At 44.4% G+C, this 12165-nt stretch overlaps 1 protein-coding gene across 1 annotated transcript in view; it reads right to left on the bottom strand.

Annotated features, from left to right (window-relative positions):
* The window catches only part of MYH9 (myosin heavy chain 9), a 78185-nt gene that overhangs the window by 23096 nt on the left and 42924 nt on the right, over positions 1-12165 (bottom strand). Inside the window, exons 10-15 of the mRNA XM_056847468.1 lie at positions 8609-8704; positions 7305-7423; positions 6319-6471; positions 5076-5249; positions 3422-3595; positions 2318-2432 (exon numbers count right to left, since the gene is read on the bottom strand). Of these exons, the coding sequence (XP_056703446.1) occupies positions 2318-2432; positions 3422-3595; positions 5076-5249; positions 6319-6471; positions 7305-7423; positions 8609-8704 (831 nt within the window). The remainder of the gene's footprint in view (positions 1-2317; positions 2433-3421; positions 3596-5075; positions 5250-6318; positions 6472-7304; positions 7424-8608; positions 8705-12165) is intronic.

The raw sequence follows: 12165 nt of genomic DNA, 5'->3' as shown, positions 1-12165 counted from the left end.
GCCAAGATTCACTCCTGTGTTTTGCCTGCCAACCAGGAAGATGATGATGCCTTCTTCTCTTAAGCTAGTCCCGAAAAATTCAACCTGAGATTTTTCCTCATGTGCTACTGACTGAAGTGACAAGTCACGGTTAGAGTGGTCGACTGTCAAGCAAAAGGCCTCGTCGGGGGCCTTGTCAGTTGCTGCTGAATGAGCTACCTTTAAAAAAAACAGTGTGCTCAAGCCTGGCGCAGAACACTGAACCCAATACGATCTTGAAATCCATTTTGCAGCACGAGTGCAGTAAACATTCTTAAACTGGTTAGAAGAGACCCTTATTCTCCCTCGGGCATACAGATTACTTGCATACCAAGCTCTTGCTCCACGTCCCATCCTCCACACACAGTGCATTTCTTTTGAGTTTCTGCACTATCATGCAGACATCCACCTTCCCAGTTTTCCCTGCTTCTATTCTGCAGCATCCCAAAAATGCTTTGGTGGGATCTCGCCTTACGGATATTACTCAAAGTGGGTTTAGGGAGTGTGGGGACAGGAAGGATTTCCCTCCCCGTTTCTTCCCTATTTCGCCTTGTACCTGCCATCCGCACTCACCCCCTTATTACCAATGGGCTTTTTGCCTTTTTAAAAGAAACTGGTAACAGTTAAATCGCTATAGTATAGCGATATACCTACTACTGATTTTAAAAAAAGACATAACAAAAGCCCGCTGGAGGTCAAGGGGAGACAGCAGGCATGAGGGGAAAGCAGAGAGGAAATCCCCATGCCATAGCAGTGAGAGCCAAAAGTGGAATCACCCATCATGTGGAAGCATTTACACACTCCAAGCAGACTGGCTTATTCCAGACACTGGAGTTCATGAAGCCTCTCGCCAAGTGACTCAGGATGAACTGATTCTGCACTTTAATTGAAACAGCGTGCTTAGTTAGTGACACAAAGCTAAGGGGGTTCAGTATTGATGTATGGCAACTCCTCAGTGCAAAAGGCCATTTCACTGTTTGAGATAGGCAACAAAATCTGACCAGCCACTCTCTCTTGGACTATAACTACTTTGAATCATCCAAGGCTTTTTACAAGACATAAGCTATCATCAAAGAAAACCTTCAACCTGCAATGCTGAACTAGGGACAAAGAGATAAGATGATCATCATCTATACAGCTAAGAATTAGGATGCTGCTTCTCTCCCCCCCCAACCCCCCAAAAAGTAGCTATTCGTTGGAGTCAAGACAAGAGACAGAAGTTGTGCTTCTGAATAAGAAAGGTTCTCAAAGATTATTAGGCTCTAGCAGGAAATTCTTCTTAACTGGCTTAAAAATACCTGCAGGCAGGGAAATAAAAACAGAAGCATAAAAGATTATCAGCTGCATCTTCTTGACCAATGAAGGAGGGCCTCTGGCTTTAGCCCCTAGACAGCCTAATCACCATCCTCTGTGTACAAAACAGTAATGCTATGGCCACTTCTGGCCAACAGCCGCATTAATAGAGCTACTAGACTTAGTCCTTATTTTAGACACCATTTCAGAAACAACATCCACTGGGTTCATATTTTTAAGAGGGCACTAAACATTTGGAGAAGGGAACACTATTCTCATGAATCCTTAAACCAATACCGTCCACATACAGCTTGCCGCTGAACCTATGTGACCACATTTTGGTTAAAAATCTTTTTTTCCTAATCCTAATGGTCTACGAGCATAAAGCAGAGGGACTGAGTGAGACAGACAAGCAGGAACAATAAGAGGGGAAGATAAGAATTAATGGAAGCATCTCTTGCATGGCTCTAGAAGGAATCACACACGACACAACAGCCGGGTTTCTCAGTCACCTGGTTCTAGATGAAGAATAGGAAAGTGTTGATAGAAATAGGCTCTCTGAACGTTCTGCATCTCTGCAACAGAGACGTCAAAGAAAAACCCAAGACAAAAGACAGAGTAAGATTCAAAGCAACAGATAACCTCGAGTGCAAGACACCTAATGGCACTGCAGCAAGCAAAAAAGTCCTTGGAGTGTTCGGTTTCACCTCATTAACACCCATATCTGGATGTGCCAAGTACACAGGGTACACCTATTTGAATTTAATTCTGGTACCCTGCCTTTAAAAAGGCCATTCAGAAAGAGACATTACTTCAGCAGTAGAAGAGAGGTCTCCTAGATATAAAGAAGAGGCATTACACAACTACAAGATCTGTATCATGTTGATCAGTATTATTTTAAAGGTTGGGAGAGAAAAAGGGCAGTTACCTACTATCTTCAGACACCTGACATAGGTAAGAAATCAGATAAGAAATAAGAAACAGATAAGAAATCTCGTTAACATACCATCTTTCCACAGTTCGGACACAAACTTATCAGAGGACTGGTGCAGGAGGGTAGCGATGTTATCATTCAGAGGATCCATGTTCTTCATGAGCCACTCATCTGCTTTGTAATCAACCTGGAGAAGGAATTAGTAATAAATATCGGATGTGAAAAGCTGCTGGGCATGTATTGACTATGGGCCAAACTAGACAAGACACAGGAGAGAATTCCCTGCAAGCTGCTGCTACTTTTTCTTTGTCAAATAAGAGCAGTGTGTGTTGGGGGGTGTCAAGTCAGGGCGGTAGTGCTTATGCGTGTCTTAACCCTTTCCCTTTCATTCAACATGCTCCAAATGCTAATTATATCCCACCCCATTTTTAGAGCTTCTGTTTGAACCACAAAGGCAATGTCTGACTCCATGGAACAAACAAAACTTGGGGTTAGGAGACAATTTGTATCACCATGGGACTGATTAGAGTTAAACCTAGTCATAAATGGAGAGCCAGCATGGAGTAGTGGTTAAGAGCAATGGTTAGGAGCAGTGGACTCTAATCTGGAGAGCCGGGTTTGATTCCCCACTCCTCCACATGAGCGGTGGAGGCTAATCTGGTGAGCTGGATCTGTTTCCCCGCTCCAACACATGAAGCCAGCTGGGTGACCTTGGGCTAGTCAGTTTCTCAGCCCCACCTTTGGAGGTTTTTAAGCAGAGGCTAGATGACCACCTGATAGCAATGCTGATTCTGTGAACTTAGGCAGATCATGAGAGGGAGGGCAGGAAGGACTGCATCGGTGTTTGGCTCTCATGGCCCTTTCTTACATGCCCAGGGTAATGCCGATTGCCACTTTGGGGTCAGGAAGCAATTTTGGCCAGGGATCCTGGAGGACTTTTGTTGCCATCTTCTGGACATGGAGTAGGGGTCACTGGGTGTGTGTGTGTGTGGGGGGGGAGATAGTTGCGAATTTCCTGCATTATGCAGGAGGTTGGACTAGATGATCCTGGTGGTCACTTCCAACTCTGATTCTAATCTGCAAGATTAAGTCACTAGAGCTTGGGAGCTTGTATTGCTTTCTGACAGTTCAGTTTCACTCTTTAAAAAAATTCATGCTGCAATCTTGCGTACTTACCTTGCCGGCATAGTGTATAATGCAGAAGTCAGCTTTGTCTTTTAGCTGCTTTGGCTTTTGGAATTTAGGGTGACTGCCTTGCTCCTGCACCACTTTTTCCACGAAGCTTTTATCAGTAGCCTTTGGGAACCAGCACTCTTCATCCAGTAGGGCAAATATGCCTGGGGGACCAGCCTGCGTACAGAAAAGCCAGGCATCAGAACTTCTGCCAAAGTCAAAATGCTTCAGAAACAAGCAGAAGAGGAAACAAAACTATTCCTTTCAAGTCAGGCACAGCCCGGAGCAGCTTTCTACATGGGCACCTTTAAAGGACACTATGAAAACATTACTGAACAAACAGTTTTTTTGAGTACAGCAAATCTAAAAGACAGGCCTATTTTAGCTGCTGTGAAGTTACACACATAGGTTTGGTTTGTCTTTACAGAAGAGCAGATATAAAAGACCACTACCCCATGGACTGAATTTAGGAGTTTTCAGCTTCATTCCAGGATTGCATCAGCAAAAGTTTTGAGCAGTCAATGGGGCCCAGATTGCAATTACTATACTAGTTTTTAAAAGCAGCACTGAAATTTAAAATACAGGGGCCGGTGAAGCATCTCTCTCTCTGATAACCCCAAATCTCTGTATGACTAATAGGCAATCCCAATCTGGTTAACAGAAGGGCACAGTCTGCACAGAACCCCCCATCTGAGAACAGCTGAGCAAAGGACCACCACTGCCTTTTCCAGCCTGCTACGCAATGCCCCTCATTGATCCTAATACATTCTACTTGGCCTAGCTTGCCTCTAGTATGGTGGACTGAGGCTGTGGCACCTGCAGGGCCATGGGAAGATGATGGGGATGACGCCTGCCAGCTGTTAATTTGCTCGGTTCCCCTCTGCTCATCTGGGCCCCATCTCAGCAGAGGATCAAATGGAGTCTGGGGCAAGCTGTGGAGCTAAAGGATCTTCAAAAAGGGGTTGGCTCTGGACGCTGCCTGAACGGCACCTCCAACATTGGCTGATGCCATCTTGTTAAGCTAACAACTCAGACCCACAGCAGTGGCAGTTACTGAAGGGTTAACAGCGGAACAAAGCGAGCAGTCAACTTTTCTCCTTCCAGGTGGTCGAGGAATGGCATTTAGCAGTAAAGCAACCCTGGAGCCTCTCTTTTCTTGCCAAATAGAAACCTTGAAGAGGTGGGGATTTCTCAGAAAGCACTTTGGTTCTTGGCCACAAGTTTTTAACTACTTGTTACTCAGAAACAATTTCAACAGGCCTTATACTTCCACACAAGCAATGATGGAAAGGAAGCAGCCATCTCTGGATCCTTGTTCTTTTACACACCAGTCTCAGCACAAAGGATGCTCCCAGCTTCTCTGCTGATGGAAGAAGAAGAAGCCCCTTCTCACCACCAGGAAGGTTACGCCAGAGAATGTAGGACCTGGTGAACAAAAGCCCTGTGGAATGGAGCTGGGTGGGATTGAGCAGGACAGCCAGTAGGATGCCACACACCACTTTAAGGACTGAGTTTTGCAGCCATGACAGTCGCACCCCACTTTCTCTGCCAAGAGCTCACAGGTGCTTAACGTACACCAAAAGAAGCACGCACAATCGACTTAGCTCAATACAGCAGCTTTGCACTGCTACTCAGACAGGATGTAGGAATCACTCACTGGTTTTTCTATGAGATCAATGCAGGGCTGCAAGTCCAGGCCAAAGTCGATGAAGTTCCATTCTATGCCCTCACGCTGGTATTCTTCTTGCTCCAGGATGAACATGGTGTGGTTGAAGAGCTGCTGCAGCTTCTCATTTGTGTAGTTAATACACAACTGCTCAAACGAATTCAGCTGTCAGGAAATAAAAAGCAGCCATTAGAACACAGGGCCAAGGCCTGCTGGGCCCCAAAAGGGTTAAACATTTGTTAACCTGCTTTTAGCAGCAATTTGTTTTTTCATCCCAGTTTCCCCTTCTCTCTTGAAAGTATCACTCTTAATACTTAATGGAGCTCAGACGCGGATCAAGTCCAAACCCTTGAAACAGCATATAACATTAACTACTAGAAATGTGAAGGTCCAGAAAAAAAAAAATCAGGAAAAAGGGTTTTCCCCTCCCTTTTTCCCCTGAGGGCTTTTTTCAGTTTTTCTGACAGAAAAACTGGAAATTTGGGGAGTACTGGGGAAACAAACTCCTATGAAATATTTTGTCTTTTGGAATGAGTGAAATGCTTTTGAAGACAAGGTGGGCATGGTGTAGACATATGGAGCTTTAAACACAAGATGCATTTCTGCACCTAGAAGGATACCTGATAAGGGCAGCATGCAGGGCTTTCTCTACCACTTAAGGAAGAATCAATCCGGCTTACAATCACCTTCCCTTCCCCTCCCCACAATAGACACCCTGAAGCATCTATTCCTTAGATGTATAAATGCTAACACACATTTTCTACTTAATTTTATTAAGTTCATCACCATGCTCTTCCTCTAAGGTGTTCCAAGGTTAGATTAAGAAGCAGCCATGACCCAACCTATGTGGCTAAACTGGGACTAGAACCCACGTCTTCTCAGCCAATACTTCACTTACCACGCTGGCCCTCCAGCCAAACATAGCAACCCTTTCGGCATATAAGACTACCAAGGGCTATCATTGGTCAATGAAATCTCCTAGAGATTCCAAACAAAACATGCTGGAATTAGAAGATGTCCTTTTAGGAGAGCCAGTGTGGTATAGTGGTTTGAATGAGAGAGGCCCAGGTTCAAATCCCCATTCTACCACGGAAGCTTGGGCCAGTCACAAAATCTCAGTCTAACCTACCTCACGGGGCTGTTGTGAGGAGAGAAGGGGAGAATGTTGTAAGCCACTTTGGATCTCATTCAGGAGAAGAGGGAGATATAAATGAAGTACAATCATTTTACTTACCTCAAAGATTTCGAAGCCAGCGATGTCAAGGATTCCTATGAACGATGCTCCTTGTCTCTTTGTCTTGTCCAGTGCCTTGTTGATGCGCATCACCAACCAACGGAACATACGCTCGTAAGTGGCTTTAGCCAGCGCCTCAATGGCAAAGTCCGCCTGAAAAAGAGAGGGTGGAAGTCACATAACAAAATCCAAACCAGGTGTCACAGAACACACTAACAAATTGTGAGATCTGAGGCTGGAGATAGGGATTACTGTCCAGTCATTAATCCTAAAAAAAAAAAACCAACAGGATAATTTCAAATATGCTCTCATCTACAGAGTAATATAAGGGGCCATCCAATATCACTAAACAGGCCTCAAGCAGGAAGAGAGATATTCCCTCTGGTCTAAAAGAAATATGCTGAATTTCTCATATTCTAGAACCAGCTTAAGAAAAGCAGGGTGAAGATTTTTGAGGAACATCAAGCAAGTTCTCACTTTCATCTCATGAAGCTTTCCTCACAGAGAAAGCACTATGAATACAGAGCATTGTTGGGGACATGCTAACAGCATTCCTCACTGCTTGCTTCTTGGCAGGTACTCAGCACAATTCCCAAGACACTCTGTAGCCTAAAAACTGCTACTCTCTGCTTTGCAGCCATATGGAACTAGCAGCTTCGCATAATAAGCTAGTTAAGACTAGCTGGCAATTCAGTCTTTAAAGATGTAATTTGTCATCAGGCACCTCTTAACACCATCAGTTTCTAGGACGACGTCCGTATGCTGTTTGCCAAGCCTCAAAACCTTCACAGATTCATGCAGCCTATCACTTTTGCAAGGAACAGCTTATTTGTGTTTTCATTCTGTGAGGTCCAGGACATGTTTGGAAGGCATGAGATGCAGCAACGCAGCTGAAGCTAAGCAGGTCACCACCTGGATGGGAGCCCTACCTAAGCTGCCTTCTGTGGTGGAAGAAAAGTGGGAAACAAATACAAACTTCTACATACCTGCTCTTTAGTTTGAGCCTTTTGGACATAGTCCCGCCCCACTTTGATGCGAGGGGTGAGAATTCCTCTGGTGAAATCCGTCACGTTGATACCCAGAAGATGAGAAACTTTCTGAGCAGCTACAACAGAAGACAAGAGCAAAAGGAAGCTTTTAAGATTTTCATCTGCTTCATTTTTAATGTGAAATGCAAGTCAGTATCTCTAGCAGAAAGTCAGGTAATGGCACTCAATGGCTTTTTAATAAACAAGACACCTACAGCAGAGGAAGAGCTGAAAACACCAACAGTCACTTTGCTGTGTCATGTTCTAAAGAAACATATTGGTGATAATCAAATTATACACATGAATACATTACTAAGGAACTCCAGGTTCCGAGAAAATATGGCACTAGACTTTGGCTACTTTTGCTGGCAAGAAACCAAGCAAGCAAAGTGATCTTTGGCACAAGTATTTGAGACACTTTAAGCTCTAACTTTGTCACTTTAATAAAGGCCTCCTCCATCCTAAGAGTCTTCCAAGAGTTTCCAATTAGCTTCTCACAATCCCCAGCATTCCAGTATCTATTCAATCTCCTTAAGCACATACCTTAAATATCACCGGAATAGATAGGAACAACTGTGTCCTTTAACAGCTGAGTTACATGCATCATCCATTCACATCTCTTAGATTTTAATGCCCATGCAAACAGATATCATGTATCAAGACCAGTTTTAGATTCAACCAACTGTTAATCAAATAACCCCTTCTGGCTTGAAATTTCTGGAACACTGGTGTCAGTCAATTCAATACAGTTAACAGCCTGACCCAGTTCAAACCCCAGAAGTCAAGAATTTCACACCTGAAATCAGAGTTCAAATTTGATATTTAAACTACCACCACCTACATTTGTTTCAGACCCAACCTAGGAATTGACAGGTTCCCCAAGCAGCAACTTTCATATTCTAAACACATCTTGACTTCTATGGGAGGACTGGAACCCAAGTTCTGGTGATTCATTCAGCATTCACCTGGCACACGAACATATCTATCTACTCATAAGTGGCTATAATTAATGAGCGGATGAGACGATATAGGCAGTTAATATATCTGCCACCAGGAGGCACCACCACTGATTAGCTCGAGAGGTCTCAAGCAGATATGTTGCGAGTCTCCAGTTTCTACCAGAGGGAGGCTGCATCAACACCACTATAATACTTGTCAGCACTCAGTTCTGGCTCCATCGCATAAATACATTTTAAGACTAGGGGTTGTTTGGGGAAGGAAAAGCCTTGCTTTCCAGCTCATCCCTAAAGGCGCTACTTTACCTGTGTTGTCTGGCATGGAGGCCTGGTCTGTGTTACGCTCCTTCTTGAAGGCAATGTTGCCAAGCTGAAGAACACCAGAGATAACCTTTAGGAGGCCTGAAAGAAAAAGGGAAAAACAAGGTCACCAGATATCACTCAAGGAACAATTCAACGCAGGCGACAAGACTCCTGTTAGTTTCATTGTACAACAGCGATTACTAAAGAAAAGACACTTGGCTATCGCTCAAGGAGCAATTTATTCTTACCCAGTTCGTTCTTCTCCAAGGCAAGGAAAAGAACGTGCCCCTACCGCACTTCCACAATATCTAGTTTTACAGTCTATATCACAGAGCACTCAATTCAGATTGATTTTAACCAGCTCTTGCCTAACATTAAAATGCATTCCACTAGAACTGGCAATGGCGCACACTCCAAGGTTTTCCAGCTACCCTCATTTGGCCCCTCTCACATGACTGCTGCGGGTCATGCACGTTCACTGCCTCATACAACTACCAGCAGCACTCCTTATGATGTACAGGCACAATTGTTCTTTTCAGGGTCCCAAGCTTCAAAAATGGGTGTTACTGCAGCACAGTTAACACATCAATAATATAAATGGTAGACACTAGAGACATTCACAGTCAAGGAGGTCCTCTCTCTGCCACCAACTACAACAGCTTACATGCAAAATCTGATGATGCCCAACTTAAAGCATTGGTCTGTGTAGCCAGCATGGAAAGGAGAAAAGCGGCCAAACCCTGACTATCAGGAATGACTTACAGGGACTCTGCTGCATTACAAATACTAAGAAACTGTTACCTGGAAAAGACAAACTCTGCAGTTTCACAGACAGCAGTGCAACTATCTCCATACACATGAGGGGGCTAGATACTTGCTCTTAAAGAATGAATCAGCACCCTGTGGCCTTCAGAAGCTACAATATAAGACTGGCACCATAGGTATCAGCCCATGTGGTGAACCAAGACCCTTATCTAGGGGCGATCTAGTCCTTCGGGTCATCTCATGCGAAATGTCAGCACCCCTGCAAGAGAATCAGCCTCTCAAGCTCAACTTGCAGGCTCAGAACAAGCTCAACAAGCCATCCCACAAATGAAGGAAATGCCACACATTCCCACTGTCTGTTTGCCGAATCAGGTGAAACAACCTTCCAACCAAAAGGTTATGTTTATTATCCCTTTTTAAATATAAACTGTTTAGAATGTTTAAATCCTTTAGCCTCATCAGACTTGCAGACCAGCTGGCTCCCAGATGTTTTTTGTTCATAGGCTTATTAATGGCGTATATTTAATGTACTTTGCAGCTGAAACTGGGAAGCAGGGGCACTTTTGTGCTCTTTTATCAATTACTTAGTGGACCACCTTGATATTCCTTATTTTGGACATTCATCTGCATTAGGGCGGTGGATTTAGCCAAGTAGGCAAGTGGGCCAAGGGAAAAGCCCTTGGGCTCAGTCACGTACCGGGGGGCGGGGGGCGCTCCAAAGGAGCTGAACTAGAAAGCTGACTAGTCGTCTCCGTGGCTGGCCTGAGCAAGCGCAGTATCCATGTGGGACTGCACAGAAGCCACGAAGACAAACAAAAATTACACTATTTTTTTAAAAAGGGGTCTCTATAAAGGATCCTGGAAATTACAAATTAGCCTAGCATTTGTCCCAAACAAATTAGTAAGAATTGTCATTAAAGGTAGAATATTAAGAATATAGAACCGTGTTGGCGAACCTATGGCACGCGTGCCAAGTCCAGCACGCAGAGCCCTCTCTGCGGGGGCGTCGGGGGCTTTGAAAGGAGCGCGGAGCCGTTCAAAGCCCCCCCTTCCCTGGAATCCCCGCGCCCCCCCATGCCGAGCTGGGGGGAAACCTTAGTATTCAGGTTAAATTGCCATGTTGGCACTTTGCGATAAATAAGTGGGTTTTGGGTTGCAGTTTGGGCACTCGGTCTCTAAAAGGTTCGCCATCACTGATATAGAAGGACAAAGCTTGCTAAGGGGAAAAATCAGCATGGCTTCTGCAAAGAAAGCCCTGCCTCACCAACTTTTTAGAATTCTTTGAGAACATTAACCAATATGTAGATAAGGGTGATCCAGTATACTTTATGCACTTGGCCTTCCACAAGGTTTTTGCCAAGGTTACCTCAAAGACTCCTGAATAAGCTTAGCAGTCATGGAATAAGAGGGCAGGTCCTCTTATGGAGTAAAAACTGGTTTAATGACAGGAAGTGGAGAGTAGAACTAAATGGACAGTTCTCACAATGGAGGAAGTGAGCAGTAGGGGCCCACAGGGATCACTGCTATTTAACTTGTTCATAAATGATTTGGAACTGGGGGTGGGGTTGTGGGGTGCTAGCACTCCAGTGGCCATGTTTGTGGATGATACCAAATTATTCAGGATGCTGAAAACGAAGGCAGAATGTGGAGAACTGCAGGAAGATCTCTCTGAATCGGGTGAGCGGGCAGCCATTAACCAAATAAAGCTCACTGCTGGTTAAATGTAAAGTCTAGACATTAGGAATAATTTTTTAACAGTAAGAGCGGTTCCTCAGTGGAACAGGCTTCCTTGGGAGGTGGTAAGCGCTCCTTCCTGAAGGTTTTTAAGCAGAGGCTAGATTGCCATCTGTCAGCAATGCTGATTCTGTGACCTTAGGAAGATCATGAGAGGGAGGGCATCTTGGCCATCTTCTGGGCATGGAGTAGGGGTCACTGGGGTGTGTGGGGGAGGTAGTTCAGAATTTCCTGCATTGTGCAGGGGGTTGGGCTAGATGACCCTGGTGGTCCTTCCAACTCTTTGATTCTAAGGTGACAACGCATACTGGAACAAAAAACTCTCACTTCAAATATATACTGAGCTGGTTGAGACTGGAAAAGGAAGACATTGGTGCTGTAGTGGAATGAAAATATGGACTCAGTGTGTGTTGAAAGAGGCAAACACTCCTGGGAATTATTATGAAAGGAACTGAAAACAGAACTGCCAATATCGTAATACCTCTGTACAGATCTATGGTGCACCTGCATTTCAGCAACTGTAAATGGTTCTGTGTCCCCCTATCTCAAAAAAAATATTGCAAAGTTATACAAAGCATAGAAGAAGGCAACCAATGTGATGAAGGTGTTGGCATACTTTTTCTATGAGGAAAGGCTAAAGAGTCCAGGACTTTTCAGTTTAGAAAAAGCACAACTAAGGAGGAATGTGACAGAGGTTTAGACAATTACGCATGAGAGAGAGTGGACAGAGACCTTTTCCTCCAAAATACTAGAACTTGGGAGCACCCCATGAAGTTGACTGGCAATAGGTTCAGCACAGAGAAGAGGAAATTCTTCTTTCCTCAACAAGTAATTAAACTGTGGAATTCACCACCACAGAACACAGTGATGGCCACAAAAGTGGACCAGACAGATTCATGGATGGCTATGATACATGAGCAGCTACTTGGTCAAAAAGGGAACCTCTATATTCAGAGGCAGCAGACCGACATAAAGACAGTCAGTATGCAGAAGAGAGGAGCACATGAGTTTCCTTATTTACTTGTCGGACAAAGGGCAACTGGCTAACCACTAAACCACAG

Source organism: Euleptes europaea, chromosome 3 (assembly GCF_029931775.1).
Source record: "Euleptes europaea isolate rEulEur1 chromosome 3, rEulEur1.hap1, whole genome shotgun sequence".
In the NCBI taxonomy this organism is placed as follows: domain Eukaryota; kingdom Metazoa; phylum Chordata; class Lepidosauria; order Squamata; family Sphaerodactylidae; genus Euleptes; species Euleptes europaea.
The sequence above is the reverse complement of the archived record's forward strand: the minus strand, read 5'-3'. Positions and strand labels throughout refer to the sequence as shown.